This window comes from Mauremys reevesii, linkage group 4 (assembly GCF_016161935.1).
Source record: "Mauremys reevesii isolate NIE-2019 linkage group 4, ASM1616193v1, whole genome shotgun sequence".
Lineage (NCBI taxonomy): Eukaryota > Metazoa > Chordata > Testudines > Geoemydidae > Mauremys > Mauremys reevesii.
The window spans coordinates 87164543-87182291 of NC_052626.1; the positions used below are offsets into that span (position 1 = coordinate 87164543).

Sequence of the window (17749 nt, forward strand, 5' to 3'; positions counted from 1 at the left end):
TGGGCATAAGGAGACCTGGGTTCTAATCCTGCCTGTCCTGCTGACTGGCTGGGTGACTTTGAGCACATCCCTTCACTTGTTTCTCTGCTGGCTGCCTTGGCTAGTTAGAGTCTGAGCCCTACAGCCCAGCGATTGTCTGCAGCACCTGGTGCAACAGGGCCCTGATCTCAGCTGGCATCTGTAGGCGCTGGTGGAACAGAAATAATTGGGCTGGCCCTGATGCTGAACGGGGCAGTCACCTCTTGTCACTCACAAGCAATGCCTTGTCCTGGCTTCTTGCAGGATGGCTGAAGAAGCCCCCAAGGACCCTCAAAGCCCATCGGTGCCTGGGAGGAGACGAAACCTCCCCAATGGAAGAGTTGGCAAAAGAGCCCACAGCAGAAGCAGGAGCTGTGTGTGCCTCAGCCCTTCCATGCCGGTGAGTGGGTACCTCCTGCGTGGGCGGAGGGGGCTGCAGAAATGGCCGGGGCCATGGCCCTGCATTGCGGTGGGGCTTGGCCCCTCTGGGGGTTGGGTGGCAGGACTAGGGTGTCACTGGGGGGAGAAGACTCCATAGACCTTGTATTGCTCTGAGCTGCCATGAGATGGAGAGACAGGAAAACCCCGGCAGGGGGGAATGGCCCCTCCTGCTGGCAGCAGCTGCAGCCTCTAGAGCTGATTGGGGCATTAGAAACGGCAGCCGAAGCATGGGGTGGAGACTGACTGAATCGCCCACCCTTATCTGTCACGCTGCAGGGTTGGAAGATATTTTCCACCCGTCGAAGGGGCTGCTTGGTGCAGGGTGGGTTGTTAAAGCCTAGGATTGCAGGGCACCGCCAGAGCCTAAGATGCCCCCTGGTGTTGCAGCCCCATCTGCTGGCTCCTTTGTTGCATGTCCCAGCACAGGGCATTTGGGGGGGAGTGTTGACGATGGGAGCCCAGTGCCTGCCCAGGTTACACCCGATGGCTCTGGCTGGCTGTTGGTGGCAGGAGAGGCAGTCAGAACAAGCAGAACGGGCAGGCTCTGGGTCCCCATCTCTCACACAGACTGGGCAACTGTTCCCTCTCCTACACGAGGACCAGACCAATTCACTGCCAGTCCCTCTGCCCTCCAGCAATGGCCTGGAGAGTTGGGACACCACTCATGGCCTGACATCATCCCTCCTTCCAGATGTGACGCCTCCAAATCCCCAGACTGAGCCTGCATGCTGGGCGGGGAAGTGGGGTGGCTGTTGGGAACCAGGGCTCTGACTGGATCTTTGCTGGGCTGGGCAGCAAAGAGGTGAGGAATCCAGGAATCGCTGTGCCAGACCCTGCTGTGCATCGGGGCTGCTCCCCTGCTGGGGCGGAAGTGAGGGGTAAGGGTTTTCTAAGATCTCTGTCACCCAGCCTGCAGCTTGGTAGACCCAGGTATTACCACCGCTCTGTCTTTGATCAGATTCACCAGCCTACTGTAACGCCTGCTTGATGAGGCTAGACTCGGAGGAGAAAGAGGCTCTGGATTACATCGAAGCCTTTCTCACGAGCAATGAACAGGTACTAAGAGCCCTCCTCTGACCTGTCAGCTAGTGCCCTGTCCACATGCACCATCCGCCCTTCTCCGGGAGACGCATGGATTCTAAGGCCAGATGGGACCACTGTGACCTCCTGTATAACACAGGCCAGAGACCAGCCCCCGAATAATTCCTGTTTAAACTAAAGCATCTTAAAAATCTCCTGTCTTGAGTTACAAAAGGTCACCCACCATGCCACTTGCTCAGTTGTTCCAATGGTCTATTACTTTCTCAGTTAAAAACGTACATTTCCAGTTTGAATTTGTCTACTTTCAATTTCCAGCCCCTTTGAGGTGCCACCTGATGTATCGGGATACCACTGAGCCCGCCTGTTCTGCCAGCCTGGGCCCCCTTTACCTTGTCTTGCTGGGCTTGGGCAGGGCCACCCAGAGGGGGGGAAAAGTGGGGCAATTTGCACCAGGCCCCGGGCCACGCAGAGGCCCCCACGAGAATGCCGGAGGCTCCCTCCGCCTGCCCCCATCCCCCGGCGCCTCAGCGCACCGCCTCCAGGAGTGGCCCTGGACAGAGCTAAAGCAGCGTGGCTTGGGCGGGGCCTGAGCTCCTCCCGCTTGAGCTGCATGGTAAGGAGGCATGGCCTGAGCACCTCCTGCTTGAGCTGCATGGTAAGGGGGCGGGGCCTGAGCACCTCCTGCTCAGAGCCGCATGGTAAGGGGGCGGGGCCTGAGCACCTCCTGCTTGAGCTGCATGGTAAGGGGGCATGGCCTGAGCACCTCCTGCTTGAGCTGCCTGGTAAGGGGGCGGGGCTGAGCTCCTCCCACTCAGAGCTGCGTGGTAAGGAGGCATGGCCTGAGCACCTCCTGCTCAGAACCACATGGTAAGGGGGCGGGGCTGTGAGCTCAGGTCCCGATGGAGCCAGGCTGCTGCAGTGCTGTCCAGGGGCCAGGAAAGCTCATGGACGCGGCGCGCTCTGAGGCTCTGGGAGAGTGGGGAGGTGGGAGTAAGCAGCATGGTAAGCCCCTCTGAGCTGGACACCCTCCTGACAGGCCCCCCCAGCCCTGAGCCCAGCTCCCCACCCAGCCCTGGGCAACAGCAGCGCCACCCCCAGGCAGCGCCGCCCATTGGCACCAACCATCACCATCACCCAGCGACAGCCCATTATGTAATTGCAAATGTATACATACTGTCAAGGTTCCTTCCCACTCTGAACTTTAGGGTACAGATGTGGGGACCTGCATGAACACCTCTAAGCTTAACTACCAGCTTAGATCTGGTTTTGCTGCCACCACTCCTAAATACTAACTCCCTTCCTAGATAGTCTTGAGAGACTTCTTCACCAAGTCCCTGGTGAACACCGATCCAACCCCTTGGATCTTAACACAAGGAGAATTTAACCATCCCCTCCTTTCCCCACCAATTCCTGGTGAGTCCAGATCCAATCCCTTGGATCTTAAAACAAGGAAAATCAATCAGGTTCTTAAAAAGAAGGCTTTTAATTAAAGAAAGAAAGGTAAAACTCATCTCTGTAAAATCAGGATGGAAAATAACTTTACAGGGTAATCAGATTCATAGAGCCCAGAGGAACCCCCTCTAGCCTTAGGTTCAAAGTTACAGCAAACAGAGGTAAATCCTCTTCGCAAAAAGGAACATTTACAAGTTGAGAAAACAAAGTTAAACCTAACACGCCTTGCCTGGCTGTTACTTACAAGTTTGAAATATGAGAGACTTGTTCAGAAAGATTTGGAGAACATGGATTGATGTCCGGTCCCTCTTAGTCCAAAGAGCGAACACCACCAAAACAAAGGGCACAAACAAAAGCCTCCTCCCCGCCGCCAAGATTTGAAAGTATCTTGTCTCCTTATTGGTCCTTTGGGTCAGGTGTCAGCCAGGTTACCTGAGCTTCTTAACCCTTTACAGGTAAAAGGATTTTAGTGTCTCTGCCGAGGAGGGATTTTATAGTATTGTACACAGGAGGGCAGTTCCCTTCCCTTTATAGTTATGACACACACATTAAAGCATTGAATGTTTTAAAATCATGTATTTCGTGTATACCTCTACCCCGATATAACACTACCCAATATAACACGAATTCGGATGTAACGCGTAAAGCAGTGCTCATGGGGTGGGGCTGCGCACTCCAGTGGATCAAAGCAAGTTCGATATAATACGGTTTCACCTATAATGCGGTAAGACTTTTTGGCTCCACAGGACAGCGTTATATCGAGGTAGAGGTGTATTTTCAAATTATTAAAAATTATTTTTGAATGTATTTCACTGGTTATTTTTTACATTTCCAAATACATGACACTATAGTATTGCAACTATTTTTTTATGGAAGGGGCTCCTGAAATTGCTTTGCCCCAGCCCCCCGAATCCTCTGGGCGGCCCTGGGCTCGGCTCACAAGCCACTTTCAGCCATACACTCAGGCAGGGCCATGCCCAGCTGCAGAAAGACACAGACCCTGAGATCAGCTCTGGGAAGACTCAGCTGAAGGGGCTTGTCCCAGTACTCTGGTGCCCACCTCCTTTGGAGTACAGACCCAAAGGTTTTATGAAATTTGCCTCCTCCCTTGATGTGGAGAGAGGCATGCCCAACTCTTTGCCCCTCTCCCCAGTTACTAATTGTACAAACTGGGTTATGGTACAAACAAGAAATAAGATTCTTAACTACAAGAGGTAGATTTTAAGTGGTTCTAAGAGATAGCAAACAGAACAAGGCAGATTACCTTAGTAAATAAACACAACATACAAACTAAGCTTTCCACACTAGATAGATAGGATCTACACTAGCAAATTCTCAGGCTGGCAGATTCTTAAGATTCTTTGCTGTGCAGCTTGGATTTCCCAGGTTTTCTTACACAGGTTAGGAATCTCTCTCCAGCCTGAGACCATCACTTCTCATAGTTCAATCTTTGTCCCTCAGGTGTTTCCAGGTGTCTTATTGCAGGGAGCGTGAGGTCCCCCCGATGTCATTGTTCCCCTTTTATCTCCTCTTCCCACCTGCTGGAAAACTCTTTTGCTGCGACCTGGGTCCAACAGTTCCCACTGTGTAGCGTTATCTCGAAGAGGTTTCTATGCTGTTTGTGTGCATTTCCTCAAGAAGCCATTGTTTGGCATTTTTACTGTTGTACCTGAAAGGTTGTTTTGAACCTCACAACGTGTTTCAGGAACACATACATAGCTGAACTTCATAACTGCACATACAGCGATAGCACATACAATCCAATGAGACATTAATGTCTAGCAGATAAAGACTTTTACAATACCTTATATGTACCAATACCAATATGTACTTTGTACAAAACATATCCTAATGACATGACAGTGGTGAATATTGGGGTGTCAGGGTATCCCACCCAGATGTTCCTCCCACTCTGTCAAGCCCCTGCTAACACTGTCTGGCTGCTTAGCTGCCATGTTGCAGTTCCTCTCTGGACACCTACCCCGTGAGATCTGCTCCCTCTCTGGTCCGGTTTCATACAGAGCTGCCCTGCCCTCCCCAGATAGTCACTCCTGTTGCCGGATGAATGGCCTTCTGCCATTTGGCATATCAAAGCCTGAGCAGCACTGGGGGGAAGCTTTCTGACATCTCTCCCACTGGCAGCTCCTTTCCACGCTAACCTTCCTGTTTGTGTCTAATATCTGCGGGGCGTAGGACGAGGCCAAGAAACTCAAGTTCTTGGATTCCATCAGCACCCTCAGAAGCCTGCCTGCTTTTATGAACAAAGCCCTGCTAGTGGAGAAGATAAAGGTGAGTAAAACACACACTGGGGCTGTGTTACTTGGCGGGTTTAGTGATTGTCCTGGAGATCTTTGCAGATTTGTCGAACTTCAGCTGCCAATCATTGGATCGAGTCAGACTGAAGAGCCCATTATCCAGTATTTGCTTCCCCTGTAGGTACTTACAGACTGTCATCAAGTCACCCTGTAACTTTCTCTTTGTTAAGCTGAACTGATTGAGCTCCTTGAGTCTCTCACTATCAGGCATGTTTCCCAGTCCTTCAGTCACTCTTGGGGCTGTTCTCTAACCCCCCTCCAATTTATCAACATTCTCCTTGAATTGTGGGCACCAGACCTGGACACAGGATCCCAGCAGCGGTCGCACCAGTGCCAAATACAGAGGGAAAATAACCTCTCTAACAACTGGAGATTGCCCTGTTTGTACATCCTGGGATGGCATTAGCCCTTTTGGCCCCAACTTCGCACTGGGCGCTCATGGGCAGCTGATTACCATGACTGCCAAGTCTTTTCCAGAGTCACCGCTTCCCAGGTTAGGACCCCCCATGCTGTGGGTGTGACCTGCCATCTTTGTTCCTAAACATATAACTGTATTGAAACGTAGATTGTTCCCTTGCACCCAGCTTCCCAAGTCACCGGGTCGCTCTGTGTACGCCAGTCTCCCTGCCCAGAGCCCCAACACTCCGCAGTCAGTGCTCACTAGGGAACTAGCAACAAATCTGCTCCGTAGATTTGGAAAGTCTTTGCTCTCCAGCGCTGCAGAAAGCTTTCCAGAGCTAACCTCCCTTCCCTGAACGTGGGACAGCGTGGGCTGGTGGGTGGTCCAGTGGGCTGGGGCTCAACACACCGGGGTTCTACTCCCAGTTCTGCAGTAAGACCTTGGGCAAGTCACTTCCCCCTCTGTGCCTCAATTTCCCTCCCATGTCTTGTCTCGTCTAGTTAGCTCGTGAGCTCTCTGGGGCAGGGACTGGCTCTCACTGTGTGTGTGCAGCACCGGGCACAAGGGGGCCTGATCTCAGGTGGAGTCCTTGGGTGCTAATGCTGATGGAGCCTTTGCAGAGCACTGGCGCGTGACACTGGGACACTGAGCACAGGCCCTGCACTGCGCTCCCCGGCTGGAGCCCTGCACACCATCAAGCCTGCAGTAGGACGACCTGGCTGCCGAGCCCACGTGTTGCAGGCCCTGCGCTTTGATCCTGTCGGAGCCTTGCAGGAGCTTGGAGCCCAGCTGGCATTTCCCCACATTGTCTCCTCAGGAGCTGATTGATCACGAGTCCGTCGACTCCCTGACCGGCGTGATGCGTCAGCAAGCTATGCTCGCCATCATGAAGCTGAGGTACCCAGCCTGCCCGGCCCAGCCCCAGCCAGTGCTACGTGCAGCCAGACACGCCAGCCTCTTGGCATGGCCAGTTTTCCAGGGCATTTCCCCCTCTGCTCCTCCCCCATCTTCTGATTCCCCCAGGAAATGTGGCACCAGATGATGGTGCTGGTGCATGTGGACTGGCACCAGTGGGTAGGTGGTGGAGGATCCTTCGGTGCCTGGTGACCTCTCCACGTGGCCTTATGAAGATATGGTGGAGGGGGCGTGGGAGGCAGGACCAGTCCCCTCTGGGGGGAGAGGGGCAGTTAGGTGCTGCTGGAGCGGAGCGACTGGAGTCGGTGCCAGCTGTGCCAGCTGCATCACACTGGCAGCTCAGCGACTCCCAGTGGCTGAGAGGCTGGGCAGGCTGAGCCCTGGCACTTGGCACTGCCTGTGCCATGGGGGGCTCTCTCTCAGTGCCACTAGCGCCCTGCTCTGAGCTTCCCCTGTCCATCAGGCGTCTGGAAGGTGATGGATGCTGCGGGCTGGAGCTGGGCTCTCGCTGTTGGCTCGATAGGTTCCCCAGGAATGGGAAGAGGAGGCGGGGCAGGAGCTGGAGCAGCTCTTCCCACTGCACACTGGCTTCCTGACAATGGGGCAGGCGACGGCATTGGCCATGATCGCGTCTCTGCGGGGGTGAGAGGGGGAGGGATTTGCATCAGCAGTGGGCGTAGCTGTTCCTCACTGGCTGCCGCCTGCCACGAGGGGCGCGGCTGCAGGGGCAGCTCAAGTAGTCACCTGGCACCTCATTGCATGTGCTGGGGCCATGCTCTGGCAGTGGGGGTGAAGAGGTTAATGCTGTCTGGACTGTCCCCACCTTCCTGCCCCCCTGCACACAGCTGTGTGCCCTGTCCAGCAGGCTGAGAGCAATGGGCAGGGGCAGGGCTTAGATCTCTGCTTCGGTTCTGCCCGGCTGCGGGTTGATGCAGCATCTCGGTGCTGGCCTGGACTGTGCAGCCGCAGTGCAGACGGCTGTGGTGGGAGGGTCTCTTGCCCCCAGCGGGGCAGGACTGGCAGGCTCCTCTGCACTGTGGCCGCTGGGTTCAGAGGCGCTTTGGTGCCAGAAGGCTCTAGTCTCCCGTCCATGCCATTTGCAGGATGTTGTTTCTCGGTGAAGCGCAGCGATCTCTGCCCCAGCCGGTGAGTGCTGGTGGGGTCACAGCAGACAGCTGCAGGCTACACTAAGTCCCTGCCTGCTGGTATGGGAGAAGGCAGCACCAACTCCTTCCACCACCCCCTGGCCTGTTCTCATCTGCCACCCGCCAGCTGGAGCCCCCGCAGGTGTTTCCATGTCCTGGGAGCCTGAGGGCAATATTAGCACATCAGTCCCGCCTCAGACCCCAAATCCGCATGTGTCTCTTCTCTTAGCAAAATGAAGCTACCGGTGCGGATCCTGACACAACCCAGCCTGCTCGCCACCTGCTTCTCCAGCATCTTCTCCCTGCCTCCAGCACACACCATGGAGGAGGTGGAGGCTGCTCTCTACACCAAAGTAAGCCCCAAACCGGCCATGTTGAGCTGTCCCAAACTGAGTGGGAATCCTGCCACTCGCTCGTGTACTGTCCCCTGGGTTACCTGGCACTGGCATAAGAGTGTAATGATCACAGCTCCCCGACAGGACTTCAGCTCAGGACCTGCAGCACCAAAGCACAGGCCCCAAAGCACAGGCCCAGATAAAGGAGTAACTCCCTCCTAGGGTAGCAGTAGTAGGCATTTATCCTTCACATGCACTGACAATTAGTGGGGAACAGACACTCCCTTCACAAGCACATTCATCCCCCATGCGTGGCTGGGGGCACAGGCCTGAGATCGGCTGCTTCAGGTGCACATAGGCCAGGGGAGCCGAAACTTGGCTGGAAATCTGCCCTCCAAATGTGGAGTCCTGTCTGACTCTCCCAGTGGGATAGACTGTGTGCAGTGGGCTTTTTGGGGAGAGCAAAGACAGGTGGGGCCCTGTTGCCAAGAGGAGTTTGTAGTAGGTCCCCTGCGGATACAAGTGAGTGGGTGAGCTGTAATACCAGGGGCTGCTATGACCTGGGGGGTGTCACACGCCAGGGCATTGGTTCATCACCTGGCTGGGTAACTCCACTTGCTCTGGTTTCTCCTCTGCTCTGCATGCAGACTTTGAAAACCATGGATGAGATGCTGAAGGCCTTGGTGTGCGAGGATCAGGAGCCCAACCTTCTGGTGCTGCAAATCATCTTGAAGGTCTGGAGGCGTGGGGGCAGGAAGGGGACTAGTCCTGTAGCTGGGGTGGGGCTCAGGGACCAAGGCTCTGTTTAATCCCAAGCATGGGACACCCCCGTGCCTTCGGCTCCTCAGAGTACGTTCTCTACAAAGGTTCTTGGGCTGGAGGGCCAAGTGCCCCACTATATCTGAAAAAGTCTGTATGGGGTGGGGTGGAGGAGCGTGGGCGGGATCTGCTGTGTTCTCCACTGAGCCCTCATGTGAACCTGGCATTCCTTTGTGTTCACCATGGGCCCCACCAACCTGGCCAAAGCCCGAGCTAGAGTCCCCCAACATTCTAGTTCTGGGGCCACAGGAAGTAGATTCTGTGGGTGGTTTGTGCTCCCAAAAGAGGGAAATGTCCTTAACAGAGATTCGGTCTCCTCGATCCCAGAACCTGGGAAGAGGGAATCACAGAAGTGCAGGGCTGGAAGGGATCTCAAGAGGTCATCTACTCCACCCCCTGCACTGAGGTAGGGCCAAGCATTCCTAGACTGTCCCTGTTGAGTGTTTGTCCAGCCTGTTTTTTAAAACCTCCATGATGGGGAGTCCACCACTTCCCTAGGTCACCTGTCCCAGTGCTTAGCCACCCTTAGACTTTTTCCTAATATTTAACTTAAATCTCCCTTGCTGCAGATTAAGCTCATTACTTCTTGTCCTACCTCCAGGGGACATGGAGAACAATTTGTCACCATCCTCTGTATAACAGCCCTTAACGTATTTGAAGACTGTTACAGGTGCCCCCTCCGTCTTCTCAAGATGAAACATGCCCAATTCCTTCAACCTTTCTTCACAGGTCAGGTTTTCTAAACTGCTGATCATTTTTGTCGCTGTCCTCTGGACTGGCCCCAGTTTGTTCACATCTTTCTTAAAGCGTGGTGCCTGCAACTGGACACAGAGCTCCAAGCTAACACAATTCAGAATGGCATTTCCTTTTTCACAACAGCATCACACTGTTGATTCATATTCAGTGTGAGATCCATGATAAGCCCCAGATCCTTTTCTGCAGTACTGCCACCTAGCCGGTTATCCCCCACTTTGTTTTTATGCATTTTTCCTTCCTAAGTGTGTTACGTCACATTTGTTTTGACTGAATTTTATCTTGTTGACTTCAGACCAACTCTCCAATTTAGCAAGCTGATTTTGAATTCTAATCTGTCCTCCAAAGTGCTTGCAACCGCTCCCAGCTTGGTGTCATCCGCAAACTTTACAAGCATCTTCTCTATTCCGTTAACCAAGTTCTTAATGAAAATATTGATTAGTACTGGACCAGGCACACCCCTGGGGGACCTCACTTGAGACACCCTCCCACTTTGCCAGCGAGTCAGTGATAACTCCTCTTTGAGTACGATCTTTCCATCAGTTGGGCGCCCACCTTATAGTAATCTCATCTGGATCAGACTGGCTTAGTTTGCTTAGGAGAATGTCTTGTGGGACTGTGTCAAAAGCCTTACTAAACTTCATATACATCATCATATACTGCCTGCCTCCATCCACTAGGCAAGTAACCCTGTCAAAGAAGGAAATTAGATTGGTTTGGCATGGTGCTATTTGTTATTACCCTATTATCTCCTCTAGATTCTTACAAACTGTTTAATAACTTGTTCAGTATCTTTCTGGGTACCAAAGTTAGGCTGACAGGTCTATAATTCCTTGGGGCCTCCTTGTTCCCCTTTCTGAAGACAGGTTCTGTGTCTGCCCTTCTCCAGTCCTTTGGGACCTCAACCCTCCTAAAGGTTCAGCGATTTCTTTGCCTAGCTCCATCTAGGGTGAATATCATGAGGCTCTGCCAACTTGAATACATCTAACTGACCTCAATTGTCTTTTACCTGTTCTCTCCCTAGTCTAGCCTGTATTACTGCCCACTTGTTGTTAATATTGTGTTAAGCATCTAGTCGTCATTAACCTTTTTAGTGAAAACTAAAGCAAAAAAGGCATTAAACACCTTGGCTTTGTCTGTGTCATCCATTCTTTGCTCTCCTTCCCTGCTGAGTAGTAGCCCCACACTTTCCTTTGTCTTTCTCTTGCTCCTAATGCATTTATAGAGCTGCTTCTGATTGTCTTTTATGTCCCTTGACAGTTAGAACTCATTTTTGCCTTTGCCTTGCTGATTTTCTCCTATGTGCTTGGACTATTTTTGGTACTTCTCCTTAGCAATTTGTCCCAATTTGTTTCTCTCAGGTCCTGCTCCCTGGACCACATCCAGGAGGTACATGAGCGGCTGAGGGCAGTGGGAAGGATCAGGTGGCTGATGGAATTCATGGGGTCTCAGTGCAAATTCCAGGTGAGCAGCCTGTGACCCTGGCCACCTCCTAACTACACTGAACAGCCTTGCGGTGCAGCATGCCCTGGCATGGAAAATGCAGGCCTAGAATAGTGACTCAGCAAGATCCTCAGTAGGAGTCCAATCTAACGAGCCCTGAAGTCGATGGGTCTTTCCTCTGACTCCAGTGGGCTTTGGGTCGAGTTCCATCATTCTGTCTCCAAGGACTCTCCCCGCTGTTCCCTAGCACCAAAGTCTGCTCTGCAGGGTCAATGCATTTACACAGGATTGCCCTGACAGCAGCCTCCGAACCCAGGTGTCTGTTCACCCCTTTGTCAGACGCCTGTGGGATGCCTTGGCATCAGCTTCTGCCAGGCTGCCAGATGAACGCCCTTGCTCTGCATGCTCAGGGCCATTGAGCTGCTCCAGATGCTCCATCCCCTATGGAAGGGCCTCCTCCGGCAGCTGGACGGGGCGCTCGGATGATGTGCCCCAGAGGCTGGGGCAGCAGAACAGAAGGAGGGAGGTGGGAGGGGACACAGTGAAAGGGATGGGCGGGGCCAAAGGCGCCAGAGAACTGGGGAGTGGGAGTGGGAGGCTGTGCAGACCCCGGGAGAGGAGGGCAAGGGGCTTGGTGCCAGGTGGGGAAGAGCAGGGAGCCAGTGCAGGGGCTGCAGGAGGGGAGACGAGAGGACAAGGCTGCAGGAGAGAGCCGGCAGGAGAGAGCAGGCAGGCTGGGGCGGCGCGGAAAGGGAGGGCTCTGGGAGCTCCAGGATGGAGTGAGAGAGGCAGGAGGCAGAGCAGAGGAGTCCAAGGTGACTCCAAGCTCCTGGGCCTGAGGTCAAAGAAGGGAGGGGGATGGGAGAAGGGGCTGGGATTAGGAACTTGCCCTTGAGATGGAGACTGGACGTTAGTTCATTCGTTACCTGGGTCCCCACTCGGGGGTAACGTTTGCTGACTTTGCTGCCCAGATTTCTCCGTCCCTGCTGAGCTTTCCTCAGCCCCTGGTGATGGGCCCCACAGCTCCTCCTGCTCTCATTGTCCCCAGTCTCTGCGGTGGCCTCTGCCTCCCCCTGTTCTAACCCACTGCTAGGGCAATGCCAGGGGGACTCACTATGCTAGGTCTGCAGGGGCGAGTGACTCCCTTTGCTCCTTCTCTCCATCAGGAAGTGGAGGAGTTCAGAGTCCTGGGCCAGCTGGTGGGGTGTCTCACTCTGTGCTGTGTGGAGCAGGAGCAGGAGATCTGGCAATCGGCTGTGGAGGGACTTCACCACCTCTTCTCCTTCATGCAGCTGCTAAAATGTAAGAGCACTGGAGACCCTTGTCCTTCCTAAATACACTGACATGGGGTTTCCAACATGAAAAACATATTTATTGAACACTTCCACCTTTTCTGCAACCTTTTAAACAGTCTCCATCTAGTAATGAGCCTACACCACTGCTACGATTTCTTTTGTTCCTAATTCACTTTTTTTAAAGAAACCCTCCTTAGTCCTGCAAGCCATGGAGTTTCCCCCAATGTCTTTAGCTTCCTCTATCCGTATTCTACTCTTCATAACTCACATAAGAATGTGACATACTTAGACATACTGAGTCAGACCAATGGTTCATCTAGCCCAATATTGTGTCTTCAGATAGTGGCCAGTGCTTCATGTTTCAGAGGGAATGAACTGAAGAGGGAAATTCTGAGTGATCCATCCCCTGACATGCAGTCCCAGTTTCTGGTAGTCAGAGGTTTAGGGACATGCAGAGTATGGGGTTACATGCCCTGATTATCTTGAATCCAATTATACTTTTAGCCTTCACAACATCCCACGGCAACAATTTCCACAGGTTGCCTGTGCATTGTGTGCACAGATACCTTCTTTTGTTTGTTTTTAACTTGCTGCCTATTCATTTCATAAAGTGACCCCTAGTTCTCCTGTTATGTGCAGGAGTAAATAACACTTCCCGAGTCACTTTCTTCATACCAGTCATGATTTTATAGACTTCTATCATATCCCCCCTTAGTCATCTCTTGTCTAAAAGAAATAGTCCCAGGTCTCTACTACAGACCTATATTGTTATAACTATATTGCTCAGGGGTGTGAAAAATCCACACCCCTGTCGGCAGGAGCACCTCTCCCACTCACCTAGCCAGCGCCTCTCGGGGAGGTGGATTAAGAGCTTCTTTGCATAGGAGCATCTTCACTTAAACGCTACAGCGCCAGTGCAGCTACGGCGATACAGTGTTTGAAGTGTACCCTTGTCCCCCATCTTTTTTATCTCTCCTCATATGGAAGCTGTTCCATCCCCCTAATCATTTTTGTTTGGAGAGTCTGGGGGCCCCTGCAGGGCCTGGGGCAAATTGCCCCCCCCTCTCCCAGCCCTGGAGTCTCTGCACCTTTTACAATTCTGGTATATCTGTTTTGAGATGGGGCGACCAGAACTGCAGGCAGTATTCAAGGTTTCAGGAGCATCATAGATTTATATAGAACCAGTGATGAGCTGCCAAAATCTTAACAACCGGTTCCCTATAAAAGTTCTGATTTAAGGGAGGGAAGCATTTTGAGGAGAGTCTGGGGGCCCTGCAGGGCCTGGGGCAAATTGCCCCACTTGCCCTCCCCCCCGCAGCCCTGGAGCTCGTAGTCTCCCCCGTACCTTACCTTGCCGGCATCTCAAAGCAGCAGGACGACTCAGGAGCTCAGCTGAGCTGCCCAGCTGCTGGCCACGCTGAAGCTCTGCAGGGGGCCGGGAGGAGACATCCTCGTGGGGCCGGGAGGAGACATCCTCGTGGGGCCAGGGGGCCGTGGCAAATTGCCCCACTTGCCGCCCCGGAGCTCGCAGCCCCCCGCCCCTTACCTTGCTGGCAGCCCAGAGCTCAGCTGAGCTGCACAGCTGCTGGCCATGCTGCGGCTCTGCGAGGTGGGGGAAGCGGGGGAGAGCCCGGGGGAGACATCCTCGTGGGGCCGAGGGGCCGGGGCAAATTGCCCTACTTGCCCCACCTTGCAGCCCCAGAGCTCGCAGCCCCCCGTCCCCTTACCTTGCCGGCAGCCCAGATGAGCTGCCCAGCTGCTGGCCATGCTGCGGCTCTGCGGGGTGGGGGAAGCGGGGGAGAGCCCGGGGGAGACATCCTCGTGGGGCCGGGGGCCCCTGCAGGGCCTGGGCCAATTGCCCCACTTGCCCCTTCCCCTTCCCTCCCCTCTGGCTAGCCCTGGAGCTTGCAGCAGCCCCCTCTCCCACCCCACTTGCCGGGCTACTCAAAAAGTGGCAGCAGGACGACTCCCGAGCTCAGCTGAGCTGCCCAGCTGGCGCCAGCAGCTGGCCACGCTGCAGCTGGGGGGAAGCGGGAGAGGGTCCAGGGGAACCTCAGCCTCCCCAGCTGGGAATCCTGGGAGCAACAGGATGGTCCCGCCCATGGACCGGAGTTCTTTGCCCACCCCCTGGCCCTTTAACAACCGGTTCTCCACGGAGGTCTAATTTTAGCAACCGGTTCTTGGGAACCTGTGGGAAACGGCTCCAGCTCACCACTGTATAGAACCATTATGATATTTTTCTGTTTTATTATCTATCCTTTCCTCATGGGTCCCATCATTCTGTTTGCTTTTTTAACTGCCGCTGCACATTGACTGGATGTTTTCAGAGAACTATTTACGATAACTCCAAAATCTCTTTCTTGAGTGGTCATTTCAACCCCATAATTTTGTATGTATAGTTGGGATTATGATTTCCAATGTGCATTACTTTGCATTTATCAATATTGAATTTCATCTGCCATTTTCTTGCCCAGTCCCTCATTTTTTTTAGATCCCTTTGTAGCTCTTCGCAGGCTGCTTTGGATTTAACTATCTTGAGTCATTTTGTATCATCTGCAAATTTTGCCACCTCACTGGTTACCCCTTTTTCTGGATCATTTATGACTATGTTGAACTACACTGGTCTCAACACAGATCCTTGGGGGACCACGTTATTTACCTCTCTCCACTGTGAAAACTGGCCATTTATTCCTGTCCTTTGCTTCCTATCTTTTAACCACTGACTCATGAGAGAACCTCCCCTCTTATCCCATGACAGCTTCCTTAGGTTAAGAGCCTTTGGTGAGGGACCCTGTCAAAGGCTTTCTGAAAGTCCAAGTACACTATATCCATTGGATCACCCTTCTCCACATCCTTGTTGACTGCTTCAAAGAATTCTAATAGACTGGTGAGGCATGATTTCCCTTTATAAAAGGCATGTTGGCTCTGCCTCAACAAATTGTGTTCACCAACGCATCTGATAATTCTGTTCTTTCCTATAGTTTCAACAATTTACCTGGTACTGAAGTCAGGCTTACCAGGGATCACATCTGGAGACTTTTTTAAAATTCACTCTCACATTAGCTATCTCATACAGAGGCCGATTTAAACGCTAGGTTACATACCACAGCACTGCACATAAGTCTGTCTGGATGTCTCGTGATAGCTGCAACCTTTGCACCAGGCAGGCAATTTACCATGCGGTTCTCCCAGTCATCACAAACCCAACTGTTTATGTGTCTATTGATTGAATCCCCCATTACTATTTCCTGGCTTCTCTTTGTAAGTGGGATTCCCACCTCAGGAGGGGTAGCCTCAGTGTGAGAGGACATCATGACTTCATCTGGAAGGTGGGTCCCAACTATGGGATCGTCTCCCTCTGCCCCAGCTCGATGTTCTCCTTCCCCGAAACTTTCACCCTCCTCAGCAGCACAGAGGCTGTCAGACTGGGAGTGGGACTACTCTACTGCATCCCTAAAAGTCTCCTCTATGTACCTCACTGTCTCCCTTAGCTCCACCAGTTCAGCCCCTCTGGTCTCCTGGTCTCCGAGGGCCAGTAGCTCCTTGGGCCAAATGCCCACATATGCTACCTGCCCACAGGGCTGGTAATCGTACATGCTGCATTCAGTGCAATCAACTGGAGAGCCCCACGCTGCTGCTGCCCTTCTGCCTGGTTTATTTTTACTCTTCCAGGGAGGTTAGTTTGTTTAGTTTGGGGGAGGGATGGGGAACAGGTTATTGGCCTGAGTTTACAGTATGTTTGTTAGATGTACTTGTCTCTCACACACCTCTCTAAACTTCCTTGCAAAACTCCCGTTTGCTAACCGAAGGTCTGATTTATATTGCCTGTTGTCTGTTTCTCCCTGGGTCAGCCAAAATGCTGGTGAAGCACGCGCAGAGTATCAGCAGATCCTCAAGGACAGTCAAACTGAGAGAGCCTTCTGGGTCACCAACATCAGCAATATCACATCGGTAACTACAGTCAGTGCTTCCTGGGATTGTTGTGCCCAGAGTTATCAGGAGTCAGAAATTAACACCCTAGGAGTCAGGGGGAAGGGACAGACCCAGGATGTGACTAACCCCATCCAGCTGGGACAGAGACCTGCCTATGGCCCACTCCACCTCAAAGAATAATAGACCTCAGGAAATTATCTAGTCCAACCCCTTACTCAAAGCAGGACCAACCCAACTAAATCATCCCAGCCAGGGCTTTGTCAAGCCTGACCTTAAAAACCTCTAAGGATGGAGATTCCACCACCTTCCTAGGTAACCCATTCCAGTGCTTCACCACCCTCCTAGTGAAATAGTGTTTCCTAATATCCAACCTAAATCTCCCCCACTGCAACTTGAGACCATTGCTCCTTGTTCTCTCATCTGCCACCACTGAGAACAGCCGAGCTCCATCCTCTTTGGAACCCCCCTGCAGGTAGTGAAGGCTGCTATCAAGTCATGTGCCCCAGCCCCCGCATCATTTTCCTTGCCCTCTGCTGGACTCTCTCTGATTTGTCCACATCCTTTCTCTTGTATGGGGCCCAAAACTTGACGCAATACTCCAGATGTGACCTCACCAGTGCCCAATAGAGGGGAATAATCACTTCCCTCCATCTGCAGGCAATGCTTCTACTAATGCAGCCCAATATACCTGCCTACATGACACACCGCAAGATGCACTGGGGCTCATCCAAACCTGATCCCAGCTCCTTGTCAGGTTTGCTGGGAGCTTCCTCAGAGATTAATGCAATAAAAGGCATCATTGCATCTGCGTACGAGCACCAGCCCCTGCTGAGCACTAGAGAGTGTATCCGTGCTGCGCAGTATTGTGCCCCCGTGCACTGCCACGCTGGCCTCTGCCATGCATGACAGCTTCCAATTGCTGGCTGGGTACTGTGCTGCCCAGGTGCAGTAAGCCAGGCCTGTCCCGGTAGAGTGGGGTTTGCCTGCACTCCTGGCCGGGCCAGTCCTGGCTGCTTGGCCGCTGACCAGATCCGCGCTGGGCAGCAAAAGGGGTTTCACTAGCAGTTTGTTTCAGCTGTTTGGGAAGTACTTCAACCCATCCGAGAGCATGGACTTCCTCCTCGTTGCTATCGACGGCGTGAGAGACTCCAGCGTCCATGACGCAGTGACGGCCAGGAACATGCTGCATAAGATCCTGGAGGTTCCCGGCCTAGGCTTGGTGAGGGTAAGAGCTGCAGTGAGAACACCGTGCTGGGGGAGCCCATCCGTGGGAGACTCTGTCTCTGGGTGCTAGGCATTATTGGGGGGCAGTTCTCTGAACTGTGAAATGCAGGGGGTCAGTCTAGGTCAGGGGTCAACAACCTTTCAGAAGTGGTGTGCCGAGTCTTCCTTTATTCACTCTAATTTAAGGTTTCACGTGTCAGTCATACATTTTAATGTTTGT

At 52.9% G+C, this 17749-nt stretch overlaps 1 protein-coding gene across 1 annotated transcript; it reads left to right on the forward strand.

Moving 5' to 3' along the window:
- Positions 1 to 312: 312 nt before the first annotated feature.
- On the forward strand, positions 313 to 16327 carry LOC120403956. Its single transcript, XM_039535982.1, has 8 exons — positions 313 to 418; positions 1418 to 1515; positions 5146 to 5241; positions 6485 to 6564; positions 7957 to 8080; positions 8710 to 8796; positions 12244 to 12379; positions 16224 to 16327. Exons 2-8 carry the CDS (start codon positions 1447 to 1449, stop codon positions 16325 to 16327), a joined length of 696 nt encoding a protein of 231 aa, XP_039391916.1. The 5' UTR covers positions 313 to 418; positions 1418 to 1446.
- The last annotated feature ends 1422 nt before the right edge of the window (positions 16328 to 17749 follow it).